At 54.3% G+C, this 14,233-nt stretch overlaps 1 protein-coding gene across 2 annotated transcripts; it reads left to right on the top strand.

The window, feature by feature from the left end:
* The first annotated feature begins 8 nt into the window (after window positions 1-8).
* LOC132216905 (mediator of RNA polymerase II transcription subunit 29) lies at window positions 9-12,401 on the top strand. Of its 2 annotated transcripts, XM_059666584.1 has the most exons (5): window positions 15-266; window positions 787-845; window positions 1,133-1,217; window positions 9,908-9,997; window positions 10,774-12,401. In XM_059666584.1, the coding sequence occupies exons 1-5, from the start codon at window positions 51-53 to the stop codon at window positions 11,710-11,712; spliced, it is 1,389 nt and encodes a 462-aa protein (XP_059522567.1). In that variant the 5' UTR covers window positions 15-50; the 3' UTR covers window positions 11,713-12,401. The 2 variants fall into 2 exon arrangements, with proteins under 2 accessions (XP_059522568.1, XP_059522567.1); XM_059666585.1 differs by lacking the exons at window positions 9,908-9,997; window positions 10,774-12,401 and adding an exon at window positions 3,646-3,960 and having other exon boundaries at window positions 9-266.
* Window positions 12,402-14,233: the final 1,832 nt, after the last annotated feature.

Here is a 14,233-nt window from a genome sequence, read left to right as displayed (position 1 = left end):
CGCACTTGTGACTTACTTATGACGCACTTCCGGCGCGCTAAGTGGGGAAAATGGCTGCGTCTCAGCCGCAGGTTCCCGCGGCTTCTTCCGCTGCTGGTGTGTCGGGTCCAGGTTCAGCTGGTGGCCTAGGTACCCAGCAGCAGCCGCAGCCACCTACGCAACTGGTGGGGTCTGCCCAGAGCGGGCTTTTGCAGCAACAGCAACAAGACTTCGACCCTGTGCAGCGGTACAAGATGCTCATCCCACAGCTGAAGGAGAGTCTGCAGGTGATCCGCCGAGAGCTGCTAGAGTCTAGCGGGGTTTGGTTCTCTGACTCAAAGGAGGCAGACGGGGGTACTGCTTAGGGAAGCAGCGAGCAGAAGGAGCGTTAGGCAAGGGAAAAGGGGTGAGACTTGGTCTTCGTGGGAGCAATGCGAGTGTTGAGCCTGGGATTGGCCAGAACTCGAGTGGGAGGGAGTTTAAAGGAGACGCCGGGCTCTGGTCGTTAAGGCCTGAGGAATTGACGGCTTGTACAGAGAGATTCTGATTGTGATTGGTGGATGAGGGGGGACCCTAAGCTATGTCGGGAGGTCATTAACGAGAACCCCAGATGACAGCGGGCCGCTGGGAAAATGCAGGTGTTTATTTAAAGCTATAGAGATAGAAACGGGAGTTACTCTGGAGTTACAGGAGGAGAAGTGGCAAGTGAAGAGGAGGCCTGAGGTTGGGTCTGAGGAGTGTAGAGTACCACACGTGTCCCCTTCTCTTTCTCCATCTCCCGCATCTTTTTTTTTTTTTTTTAACTAGACTTTGATGAAAGTTGCAGCCCAGAACTTGATTCAGAACACTAACATAGACAACGGACAGTAAGTGTATTCCCGTTTCCCAGGTTCTCCATCCATGTCCACCCCATTCTTAGAAACTCATTCCCCAAGCCCCACCCACTCACCCTCCTTTCCTCCTATTTTCAAGCCCAGTTCCCTAGCTCCTGGCCTTGCTCTTTCTGCCTCTGCTACTACTGCCAATCCCCTAGTGCCTGCCTCTGGGAACCTGTGCCTTTACCTGATTTCCTCACGGACACTTGATTACGTAGACACTCATGTCCCAGAGACTGAAAATCATCCCTCAGTCTCCTTCTTTTCCCGGGCTATAGAAAAAGCAGTGACGGACCCATACAGCGCTTTGACAAGTGTCTGGAGGAATTCTACGCACTCTGTGACCAGCTGGAACTCTGCCTGGTAAGCAGCTTCCTAGACACGGGGTGACCACAACCCTAACTCAATCCCTGGGTCTTCAGGAATTCTCAGTCAGTCAACACAACACACAGTGAGCACCTGCTGTGGCCAAACCTGTGCTTCAGTTGATGTTGGGCACCCGGTGTTGCCCTGATCTTAGCCCTCACAGAGCTTCCAGTTCAGTGCGGTGACATACGTCCCCAAATAATGATGGCTCAGAGCACTAAGAGTTGTGATGGGAGAAGCCTAGGTTTCAGAGTTCAGGGCTCAGATGGGGTTGGGGACACGGTTAGAGAGGTCAGAATTAAAATCAGGGAAGCTCAGAAGGCTGTGGAAACCCAGAAAAGGCATCTAACCCTGCCTGGGGTGGTGCCAGGGAGAGAGTGGCTCAGGGAAGGCTGTTGGTAGAGAGCAGATTAGAGGCGAGGCAGTAACAAAAATTGAAGAGGGGCAGGAATTGAGAAGAGCACAGCATCTGAAATCACATGGACCTCCAACCTCTACTTCTGACCCATGGGTTCCTCCCTAGGAAAATGGATTTTCAGGAGAAACTCAGCAAGTTCATGCATGTACTAGGCACATGACAAATGTTTCCTGTAGTATCATGTTGTCATCATTGTTTTTGTAGTATCATCGTCATCATTATTTTGAATTAGATTTTAAAGTCAGAGTTTGAGAAGACTGGTAGTGGTAGAAAGGTATTCCAACCAAAAGGAACAGCTTCTGCTTTAGGAATGTCATGAAATACAGTCTGACTGAGGTGTATTTGGCATTGGGTTTGTTGATTTTTTTTTTAAGTGCTAGTGGTAAGATTTATTAGGATAAAAGAGGCAAGATCATAGCAATGGGAATAAACCTAGACTGGGATGCCTAAACTCAGAAAGGAAAGTTAAGAAGCAAAAGGAGAGTCTTTAAAGCCCACTGCACCCCCAGTAGCAAGGCTCATGGGGACCCTTAGAGTTTAGGAGAAAAGAAAGCAAAATATGGCCCAGGGGGTAGGAGGCGGCCGGGGAATGGGGGCAGGTTGGAAGAGGTTAATGGGGGGAAAAGGAGAACCTATGTAATACTTTCAATAATAAAGATTTTAAATACATATATATGGCCTGAGGGAAGGAAGGGGAGGTTGCTCCAATGTTGTTGAATGTGGAAAACAGCCCTAAGGGTGCTGGGAAGCCATCCAGGGTTTCAAGCTTGGAAGAACACGGACCCATTGCTTTTTGTTGTTTTCTTTAATCCTCTCCCAAGGATTTTTTTTTTTTCCATTGATTTTTAGAGAGAGTAGATGGGAGGGGCAGAGACAGAGAGAGAGAAATCGATGTGAGAGGGACACATCGATTGTTTGCCTCCCGCACACACCCGACCAGGGATTGAGCCTGCAACAGAGGCACATGCCCTTCACCAGGAATCAAACCTGGTACCCTTCAGTTCTCAGGTGAACACTGTCCACTGAGCCAAACTGGCTAGGGCATTTTATATTTTTGGGTTTGTTTATTTTATTTATTTATTTAAATTTATTGATTTCAGAGAGGAAGAGAGAGGGAGAGACAGAAACATCAATGATGAGAATCATTGACTGGCTGCCTCCTGCACGCCCCCTACTGGGGATCGAGCCTGCAACCTGTGCATGTGCCCTTTGTCAGAATCGAACCTGGGACCCTTTAGTCCACATGCCGATGCTCTATCCATGAGCCAAACCAGCGAGGGCTTATTTTATGTCTTTATTTCTCTTTAGAGAAAGAGGAAGGGAGAGAGAGAGAGAGAGAGAGAAACATTGATCAGCTGCCTTCTGCATGCACCTTCCTGGGGATCGAGCCCGCAACCTGGGCATGTGTCCTGACCGGGAATCAAACCTGCAACCTCTCAGAACATGATCCATTGCATTTTAAAGAATATTCCTCTGGCTCCCAAATGAGGGATGGGTTAAAAGGGCCAAGGGTGGAGGCTGGGATTTCAAGAAGATAGCCATGGCAGGATTTAATGGGCAAGGCTCTGGCCAAGGGCAAATGAGCGACTCAGGTTTTGTGTACAGCCATGGAACTGATGGGTGGTGAGAGGAGGAGCCTCCAGGATGCAGCCCAGGGCTCTAGTTGGAGTGGTTGGGTCATTTGTTAGACAGGGACCCAGGAAGAGGAGCAGTTTGGGGTTGCAGAGAGAGCGTCAGAGCTCTGGAATTTCAGGGGAGGCTGGGGACATACATGTACTATCGTCAGTGCAGAGGTGGGTACTGAGTAGTGTGTGGGGATGGGATAGCCCCAAGAGGGCATAAGAATGAGAGGAGGAGGTGGGCCATGCAAAATGCTGCATTTAAGGCTTGGATAGAGCAAGTACATAGGAGTTCAGAAGCCTGCATGCTACCCCAGGCTGGTTCTTGGGGCAGGGTTGGGAGTACCCAGAATGAGGCTGATGCTGCACCTTGCCTGCCTGTCCACAGCGCCTGGCACATGAGTGCCTATCACAGAGTTGCGACAGTGCCAAGCACTCTCCCACGCTGGTGCCCACAGCAACCAAGCCAGATGCAGTACAGCCTGACAGCCTACCCTATCCTCAGTACCTGGCAGTCATCAAAGCCCAGATTGCCTGTGCCAAGGACATTCACACCGCTCTGCTAGACTGTGCCAACAAGGTTACTGGGAAGACTTCTGCACCACCTACTGGCTCTGGGGGTGCCTTGTGAGCTGGCAGGGCTGGGAGTGAGCAACTTGTGGGGGAGAGGGACAGGGAAGGAATGAAGAGTGACTTCAAAGCAGCTTTGTCTCTGTCTTTTCTTCCCACCTGAGTGCTTGGGTGGCAGCCAGCAGGGGGCAGCAGAGGCCAGCAGGGAGTGCATGGGGAAGAGGGGGTGGGGAGCCACTCTGTGGGTGACCTGCTCTCCCGAGGGAGTGTGGACTTCGGACTGTGCCTGTGGAAAACCTCTTCCTGGGATGCTTCCACTATCTGCCCTGAGTTTGAAACCCTAACTGTGCCCCTGTCCCTCTGTCCTTACTTGACTCTGTCCCAGTATGGGTGTGGTCTCTGTGCTCCCTTTTCTAGCTGTCCCCTTGTGTGTCTCTGCTGCATGTATCTATTATCTCTCTCATTCAGCCTTTTTGTCCATATGTCTCTCTGGTTCCGTGTCTCCCTATCTCTGACCATCTTTCAGTCCCCCTTTGCTGGCCTCCGCCCCCAACTCCTCACTGGAACTCTGTGTCTATGAAGAAGACCAGATTCTGGGAGCCAGAACCTCTGGGATACCAAAGGCGAGGGGAGGGAGCTTCATTTCCAGGAGCTAGCTAACAGCCAAGCCGAGGGATCCCAGGCACCTCCCATGTCAGCCCAGCCCCCAGTATCCTTGGCCCAGGAAAGGGGAAGTAATGGGGTCCAAGCCCTGACCTCAGCATGCCTGGTTGGGGAGCAACTCAGGCCCCCACCCGTACCCAGGGCCTGCGTCAGCATCACTTAAACTGGGGGCATTGTGCAATCTGTGGTGAAGCCGTGGCCCGGCTGGATGCCTGGGTCACCATATTTTTAGGCCCAAAGGAGAAGTGAAAAGGCCTCAGAAGGGGTGAATCATCTGTCCTGGGGAAGAACCCAGGTGCCTTGCCTGGGCCCCAGCTCTGGGAAGCAGGCCTTGGGGAAGGGGCTTCAAGGAGGGAGTGCCCTACCAGGCTCCCCACTTCTCTGAGAGCAAGCTTTGGAGATCTCAGCCATGGCCTTCAGGCCTGGGCAAGTGTAGGGTGTAGCTGCCAGCCCAGGCCTAGTTGGAGGGGTGTGAGAGGCTCCAGTGACTCAGCCTGGTTGGGGAACTGCCCCACCCAACATCTTCTGTGCCCTGATTCCCATGTTCCTGCCCAGAGGCCTCTTGTTCTGGACCCCACATCTGCAAGGAAAGCCCAGGAACATGGAGACCCATGATTTACCCAAAGCCCAAGTCCCCACACTGGAGTCCTTGGAAATGGCCAGCCGTGTGGGTGTGGGGCAAGTAGGACAGGCCCACGGGAAGGGCAGCAGATCTCTGGGTCACTAGCTGAAGCTGCTGCCCACAGGTAGAATTTCTTCCTCAGGGAAGCCACATTTCTGCCCATTTATTTGACTGAATCAACTCCCCAGGTCATCTAGGATATTTCCTTTACTTAAAGTGAACTGATTATAAACTTTAATCACATGTACAAAATTCACAGCATCATCTAGATTACTGTTTGATTGAATCAACAAGGGACTGTAGCCTAGCCAAGTTGACATGTAAAACTGACCATCATAATCTAGTCCTTGTCGATTTGGCACCCATACACATCTAATTAACCATAGTTAATCTCTAATTAAATACAAGAACAAAGTCATCTTCCCACCTAACATGATGCAATTAACCTGTGTACAGCCAGAAATGCACTCTTTACCCCAAAGAGCCCCCTGGCTCCCAGCCTGGGGTACATGATGTATGTTAATGGGAGATGTAGGTCACAGCACACACATTTAGGAGACATGCACACCTGTCCTGTGAGGTGGAGTCAGCACAAGAAACTTACTAAGAAAATCATAAGGAATGAAAAATACAGTATTTATTGAAAAAAATCCACATGTGAGTGGACCTGCCCAGTTCATTGGGTCAGCAGTATGTCAAATAGAAGTTCCAAGAAGAAAAATAAAGCAGAAAACTGGGATCAAAAATAGAGACTTTTGATTGGGGGGAGTGGGGTGGGGAGTAGGAATAAATAACATGCAAGACTTGCATGAGAAGAATTGTTACTTTATTGAGAAAGTTTGAGAGCTTAGGTTGGGTAGTGGTTCATAGGTATTCATTATTATGGTCTGTAAATAGATGTCCCATGTATTTATTATTTGTTAAGTAGACAGCAATATTTTTTTTTAATCTTTGACAGAGGATATGAAGGCCTCACTGACAAGATTGACTTGAAGGAGAGAGAATAAGTTATGAATATAAGGGCATTGAGGGAAACAGCATTCCAGGAAGAGGGCATGGAATGGCAAGCGCAAGGCCCTGAGGCAGGAATGGGACAGTGTTTATGGAATAATGTGGAGGCCTGGACCATAGTGAAGGAGCTGGAATAGAAGCCAAGACAGGTTATGGAGGACCTTGGTTTAGATCTGCACTGGATTATTCAACCCAGAAGGAGATTGTACAGTCAGGGGACATAGGGACTTATCACACCCCACCCAGCAGGGAACAGCATAACCCGCCATCCTACAGTCATGGTGTACTCATGGTCTTAGCACAAGCCCACAGACTAAAGGAACAATTCAACCATGTAAAATATATAAACAACCCTCTAACCACCACTTAATCTGCTATCTCTCACCCCATCACAGACTTTGCCCATGACAGGCTGACTCAGCCCTGCCCTCAGTCAACACTATCAAAAGCAGCCTGGGCTGGGGAGAGATAGTTTCCCAGGTGGCAATGTGTGTGCCTGTGTGTCTGGTTGGTCCACAGAGGCCACCAGGATCAGCGAAATGGAGTGGGGTGTGCGCCAGCTGTCCGCCCCGTCATCATGTTGGTTCTAGACGTCAGGAACCAAAGTTCACCAGTTTCACTGCCTTGTGACTGGCCACAGAGGAACCGGATCCAGACAGTGGCCTCACATGTCCTCAGCAACACCCCTCAATAAGGACACAGACACATAACGTTCACTACACACACTGAGCTGCAGGAACCTTGCACACAGCTACAACTGCCTGTAATCTCACAGATACTTGAAAATAAACAGATTTTAATCTCACAGATACACACTCAACTTTGAAGTGTGTGCACAGATCTTTATCGTACATGAGGGCAGTCATACCCTCACTAGGCTCCCTCAAGGAGTTACACTTCGTCACTCCAGATCCCACAGTGGTTCAGAGCTATACATAGGTGTGCAATGGGTAAGTCACACTGTCATGAATGCCACCTCAAAGGCAGTTAGGGTTGAGTACCTACTCAAGATGGTTAAAGTAACATTGTAGAATCAATCACACAGGTCCAGGCGGTTTCCCACATTTATTCACAGGCATGTCAAGTGGGATTGGAAGATCCGGGCCTCACACAGTCAAATGGACCGCAGGCACCCCGGGTCTCACAAGCCCAGTCAAACCAGGTGCACATCTTCACACCTGCAGCGCCCACACTTCACACAGCGACCGATACACACGCCCCGGTGGCCCCACGCATTTGCACACAGCCCCCCCGCTCCTGCTCACGCCCAGTCAATCCAGCCGGGCGCACACCCGGCCGGGACCCGCACGTGCCTGCAGCGCAGGGGCCCGCTCGCCCGCGCACTCTCGCAGGCTCTCACACCCCCGCGTTTCCCGTCCCCGCTTGTTTTTCTGGAAACTGCTCTCCACTCCCCTCCCCCTAGGCCGGAAGTGCTCGCTGTATTTTTAGCCTCTCTGGTTTCCGCCCCTTTCCCCCTTCTGCCTGCCTAAGACCTGCCCCCGGTGCCCCGCGGGGTACCCCGGCCATCCCCCTCCCCACCGTCATTCCAGAGGGGATTCCCGGCGGCTGGCGGGGCCCCGGATTTTCCCGCTGGCTACGTGGGGAGTGGGGAGGAGTCCTGCCCTGAAGTTCCTCCTCGGCCCGGGCCAAGTTGGAGGGGGGATAGGAGCCGGGCTGCCAAGTCCGAGGAAAGGGGCTGGGGGCTCGGACTTGGGTCTGACGAAGGACTGGGCTAGGGGCCGGCTGTCCTGGGTCTGAGAGTGGAGGTGGCTTGGACACCGGACCCCTAGATCTGGGCAAGGAGTGGCCGGAGCCCGGGCTTCTGGGCCCGCCCGCCGGTGCCAAGGCCCCCGCCCCCTCCAGCCTCTAGGAGGGCTGCCCCGTCCCAGCGTCCAGGTTGTCGTTGACTCAGCACAGGGACGAGGGGAGGGGGTCAGCCTGACTCAGGCTGGGAAAGGCTCCCAGGCTCCTGGGAATCGACACTGGAATCCCTCCCCCAGGATCGCTCCAAGACCCCAGGGTGTCCCCCACCCCTGCTTCCCGCGCCTTCGTCCTACTAGCGGCGGAGGGGTCTGGAGCCTGGCCCGGGGGCGGGTGCCAGACACCTCCCCTTTCAACCTTTTCCCGTTGTCCTCGAGCCTCTGTTTACAGGCGACCGAAGCCCTGGTTACAGAGAGGAACCGGCGTCACGGCTTCCAGGAAGCCCCCTTCCCCCGCCCCTTGCGAGTGAGTCACGGGAGGCTGCAACCGTGCGGAGCCGCCCGAAGCGGCCCAACTCACGGGACCGGCCGGGAAGGCCCGTCTGTCGCCCCAGAAGGCGCCGCACCAGGGATTCCCCTGAACTCTGTCCGACGAGGCAGGTCCGCGTGCTTGACCGAATCTCCCACCTCCACACAAGCCAGCAGTCAGCCTGCCACAATGAACTTTGCACCATTGTAACTGCGCTCCGTGGCAATGATTTCTGCCCCGATTTTCACGCAGGGCAGCCAGCTCACCAAGACTCCCTTAAGAAACGAGTTTTCTTCCCAGATCACAAAGTTCTCGCGCAGGGCAACCCTTTGACAACAAACCACTTGAGAATGTGGGAAAGGTTCCCGGCAAGTTGAGAATTCCCTCAAGGCACGCCTCTCTCTAAGTCCCAGGACCATCAGTTGTGGATGACCCATTTCTTCCATTTCAAAACAGTTTTTAATCAAGGTAACCCTCCACCATAATAAAAGATTGAGATTTCCAATCTTGGGTTTTCCCAGAAAGCAATCTCTTAACATGATTTAATGCCCTGGTTTTAGGCTGCTGCCATTTACTAAGTAGAAGGAGAGTAACTTGACCTCTATTCCTGGGTTTCCTCGTGTGTAAAATGAACACAATAACCCCTCCTTGAGTTAACGAACTTAAAAGCACTTTCATATGACGGCATCTAGCCCAGAGAAAGCCATCAGAAGTGCCCCTATCTGCGGGAGGACGGGAGGCTACAGCGGCTCTGGAATTGGGAAGGGAGGCCCCTTTCCAGTCTTGCCAGATACCAGGGTCCCCACCCCTTGCGAGTGAGGGTGCGGAGGGCCGAGGTCTGCGGATCTGGGCTGTTTGAGGGCGAAACCAAGGCAGGCGGGTCGGTCTCCCAAGAGAATTCTCTGCCAGGCCTTTGGTCGCTTCTGTTTTGCTCCTGCGTATTTTTGTCTTGTGGGTTATTTGTTTTATTTCCTCCCTCATTTTATTTATTTGACTTCCCCTCTAGCTTTTCGCTATGAATTTGTCCCTGGAACTGTCTCTTCAAGTCTTTTCTGCCTGTGTCCCCACCTCTCCTTACCCTGTTTTTCCCTCTCTTCGTATACCTCCCTGTGTGGGTCCCTCCCTCCCTCTGCTGTGTATCTATGTGTTTCTCTTTGCGTCTCTCCATTTCTGGGTCTCTGGCTCTCACTGCTCCCCGCCGCCGGCGTCAGTCTTTCTCCCACGCGCACGCCCACTGCCTCGGCCTCTCCCCTTGTCGATTTCCCCTGGAGCCCTGCCTCCACCTCCGTCCCAGTTCCCTTCCCGGAGCCTCGGACTCCAGCCTTGAAAACGGGGCCGACACCCCCATCCCACGCACTCCTCGCAGGGTCGCGGCCGCTGGTGGGCCCAGGTCCCGCGCGTCCGGGCCGGGGGAGGGGGCGGGGCGGAAGGGAGCCAGTCCCGGGCCGGGCGGGCTGCGCTGGGGGGTGCGCGTCCGGGAAGCGCCCCTCCTGGCCCCGCCCGCCAGCGGTCGCCCCGCCCCTGTGTCTATAAAATCGCTGGCTCCTCCACCCAGCGGCAGCTTGGCCCCGGCGCTCGCACGTTCTCCCGGGTTTCCCGCAGATCTCCCTTCTGCGTCGCCATGGATCTCAGCGCCCTCTACAAGGTGAGTCCCCGCCGACCGGCACCTTGGGGTCCCCGTGCCCAACGGACTCCCTCCTCAAACTAGGGCTCTGTGGCATCGCCAACTCCGGCCGGGACCCCTGGCTCTCTACTCAAACTGGAGCTCCTCAGCGCCGCCCGCTCGGGCCCGGGGTCCTGCCTCCCTTCCCAGTGCGGTTCCCTGGAGGTGAAAAAAGGAGCCTGCGACTTTCGGGTCTCGGCTCAAACCTGGATAGGGTGTCCCTAGGCGATGGAAAGCTGGAGGAGTTTTCTCAAACTAGGACTGTCTGGAGGCGGAAATGGCCCCACACCTGGCCCCAGTAGTTGCTGAGGGTGCGGTTTTACGCGGAGACGTTTCAGGGGCTGGAATCTTGGGGTGAAAAAGGCGATTTATGAACCAAGAGAACTCTGGGATTCCAAAACCGAAGAGATCGCACTCCTGGGTTAGCTTTGCCGCCCCGCCAGTTGTGAAACGAGAACACGAAGCGCTGGGGTCAAATCCCGAGAGACCCAGAGGCTCAAAATTGGTGGACAGTGGTGTGCCCTGAGGGGGGGGGGGGGAGCCGGGATTCCTGGGCCCCTCGAGATGGGCTTCTGTCCCGAAAAAAACCACAACTTCCAATTTGGGATCCCCACAATCTCTAACCCATGGGTTTCTGCGGGCGGGTGGGGCTCAGGCCAGCAACCCACAAACTGGACTGGCAAGCTCTGAGGTGCCCTGCAGCTGGGGAGGGGCGCCACTTGCATTTTCGGTGTTATAACAGATCCCTGTTCCCACAGAGCCTCCTGTCGCTGAGCACTGACCTGCCATCCAACCAAGGAGATACTGAGTCCAGCCCAGGCTGGGCCTCTGGACTCTGGAGCCTCAGCTCATCAGATTCCAGTCCCGCTGGGGTCGCTGCCCACCTGCCTGGTCGTTCTACCAGCCTGGTAGAGGGTCGAAGCTGTGGCTGGGTGCCCCCACCCCCAGGCTTCGCACCCCTGGCTCCCCGCCCAGGCACTGAGCTGTCTCTCTCACCTACTTCCACCCCCACCACCTCATCCAGATACAAGACTGAGCTATGTCGAACCTTCTCAGAGAGTGGGCGCTGCCGCTATGGGGCTAAGTGCCAGTTTGCCCATGGTTTGGGCGAGTTGCGCCAAGCCAGTCGCCACCCCAAGTACAAGACAGAATTCTGCCACAAGTTCTACCTCCAGGGCCGCTGCCCCTACGGCTCACGCTGCCACTTCATCCACAACCCCAGTGAAGACCTGGCCTCCCCTGGCCACCCCCATATGCTGCGACAGAGCATCAGCTTCTCAGGCCTGCCCTCTGGCAGAAGATCCTCGCCGCCACCAGCAGGCCTGGCAGGCCCTTCCTTGTCCTCATGCTCCTTCTCGCCCTCCAGCTCCCCACCACCACCACCTGGGGACCTTCCACTTTCACCCTCTGCCTTCTCTGCTGCCCCTGGGACTCCTGTGGCCCTAAGGGATCCCACACCAGCCTGTTGTCCCTCCTGCCGAAGGGCCACCCCTAGCAGCGTTTGGGGACCTGTAGGTGGCCTGGCCCGGAGCCCCTCTGCACAGTCCCTGGGATCTGATCCCGACGATTATGCCAGCAGCGGCAGCAGCCTGGGAGGGTCTGACTCACCCGTCTTCGAGGCTGGAGTTTTTGGGCCTCCCCAGCCTGTAGCCCCTCGGCGACTCCCCATCTTCAATCGAATCTCAGTGTCTGAGTGACAAGTGCCTGCCCAGTACAGATCAGCTGTATCTCAAGGGGGGCCATTTCTCTTGTGCTATGGTCTCCACAGAAGCCCTGGGGCTGTGGGGATATGGGGAACTCAATCAAGTAGCCTCACTGCCTTCCAAATGCATTAACCTACTCCCCTGACCCTATTCTGGGGCAGGTCCCCAGTGGGCAAGCTCAGCGTTCCTGGTGTTGGAGGAAGGAGTGTATTCTGGAGTCTTTTTTTTTTAATATGTAGCAAATTTGAGGGTAGCAGTGAACCCTCTCCACACCACGCTCCCCTTCCCAATGCTGTGAATAATAGGCCCCTACCGCCCCCTCCGGATTTTTCCTAGACCCCTGAGGTTCTGGTGTGACTGATGGTGACTGGAGCCTTCCCCTTGAGGGTCAATCCTGGTGCTCAAATTTCCCTCCAAAAGCAAGTAGCCAAAGTCATTGCCAATCCCCTCTCCCCAGCCATTGGGACCTTTATTTATGACGACTTTATTTATTCTAATAGATTTTATAGTATTTATATATATCGGGTCGTCTGCTTCCCTTATATTTTTCTTCCTCTTTTTTGTAATGTTGGAAATGATGGAATAATTATTATTATAAGTATGCTATATTAAGTAATATATATTGTTAAAGTTTATTTTTGTGTTTTTTGGAATTTTTAAATAAAAGTCATCTGTGTGTAAAATCCAGTCCTGGCTTTTCTCCGGTCTAGAGGCAGTGAGGAGTGGGGAGGATGGTGTGGCCCTGTTTTGAATCGGGGAGAGTCCATCCATAGTTCCTCCAAACATTTCCTGAGCAGAACTGCCCTCCGCTCTTACCTGGCAGGAAGTGATGTCACCTGGACCAGCAGTTCACCTGAGAGGGCGGGGCCAGGTGAGGTCACCAGATAGAAACCGGGAGAGCCAGTTCCCAGGGCGTGGGGGACGCCCGCGCTCCCGGTCCGGCTCTTCGACCGACCTCTCAGCCCGGGGCGGGTGGAGATGGGGTGTTTCCGTCCGGCTGGCGGAGTAGGGAGGGCGGGGCTGCGCTGGGAGAACGGAATGTGCCGGAGAGCTGGTGGGGGCGGGGGCGGGCGGGGCGGGGGGCACTGACGTCTGGGGGTCCGTCACCCAGCTTTCCAGGACCTAAGGGGCTGGGGGACTCAGAATCTCGCCATCTCGTGGGAGGCAGCGTTAAATCTCAGGGCTCTGGAATCACAGCTGTGGATGAAAAGGGGCCACAGCTCAGGGGAGGCCTGCATGCAAACCTTACAGAGACCCAACTAAACCACATAGGATGGTCTGAAATCTGGAGAGGCCTACGCTCCACCCACTGAGCCACACTGGCTAGGGCCTCCTCTTTTTTTTTTTTTTTTTTTTAATTTAAGTTCCTTATTGTTTAAAGTATTACATCTGTCTCCTTTCCCCCAATGACCTCTCCCGGCTCTCCCACCCACCTACCCCTGCTCCTTTGATTGTAATGTCTAAGATGCAAATCTGCTGTTCTCTGGAGCATTTTCTCAGTGAGATTTTCCTTCCCAGCAATTGTCGTCATCGCTTCTCGGCCTTTTGGCTAAGATCAAGTGTAGCAATTGTCGTCAGTTTGACTCAAATAAACTCGTAAGAATTCTTACAGGTTAAGTGAAATAAGCCAAACTGAGAAAGCCAAATATCACATGATCTCACTTACTTGTGGAATCTAAAGAACAAAGTGAATTGAGTCAATTCAGTTGACCAACAAAATAAGACCCGGAGCCTCGGAGGCACGGACCAGCCAGACCGACCACCAGGGGGGTTGGGGGAGGAGAAGAGATAAACCTGAGATTTATATACTTACAAGCACAGCCCTGGACCGGGCCATAGGGGGAGCCCTGGGGGCAGGGGAGGGGAGGGCCCGGGAGGGGCGACAGGAGGGTGAAGGGAGATACCTGTAATACTATCAGTAATAATATTTTTTAAAAATTCTTCCAGGTTTGGACGTTTCTTACGTGGACACATTTTGGAATCTCACAGCTAGTGTCCGGCCACTTAGAAGTCTAGGCTTGGCGCCCCGGCGCTTACACAAATGGCGGAGCTGTAGCTCCTGGCTTTCGGGAGCCTCGAGCTTCGGGGGCGCCGCCTCGGCTGCCCGGAGCCCAGAAGTTTGGGCTCCGACTGCGAAGCGCCTGCCGGTGCGGGGTCACGTGCGCGGCCCGCGGCACCCCGGACCATACAAGGCAAGAGGCGGCGGGACCCACCCTGCGGCCGGAGCCCGGAAGACGCTCCGCGTCAGGGGCCACGCCCTCCCTTCCGCCGGGGCCCCTCCCTCTGGACCCCTTCCTCCCCCCTTTTTCCTCTCCCCTCCCCGCCCCCCACTTCCCTCTGCTCTCCTCTCCCCACCCTCACCCCTTCTCTCCTCCCTCTCAGTCCCTCCCCTCCTTACCGACCAGTTCCGCCTTCCCTCACCCTCTCAACTCTCCTCTCTCCCCTCCTTTTCCCCTTTTAATGTATCTTTTCCTTCCCGCTCCGAGCCCTTGTCCCCTGCCCCCTCCTTTGTTTC

This window comes from Myotis daubentonii, chromosome 15, assembly GCF_963259705.1.
Source record: "Myotis daubentonii chromosome 15, mMyoDau2.1, whole genome shotgun sequence".
Taxonomy (NCBI): domain Eukaryota; kingdom Metazoa; phylum Chordata; class Mammalia; order Chiroptera; family Vespertilionidae; genus Myotis; species Myotis daubentonii.
Note: the sequence above shows the minus strand (reverse complement) of the source record. Positions and strands in the feature narration are given on the sequence as shown.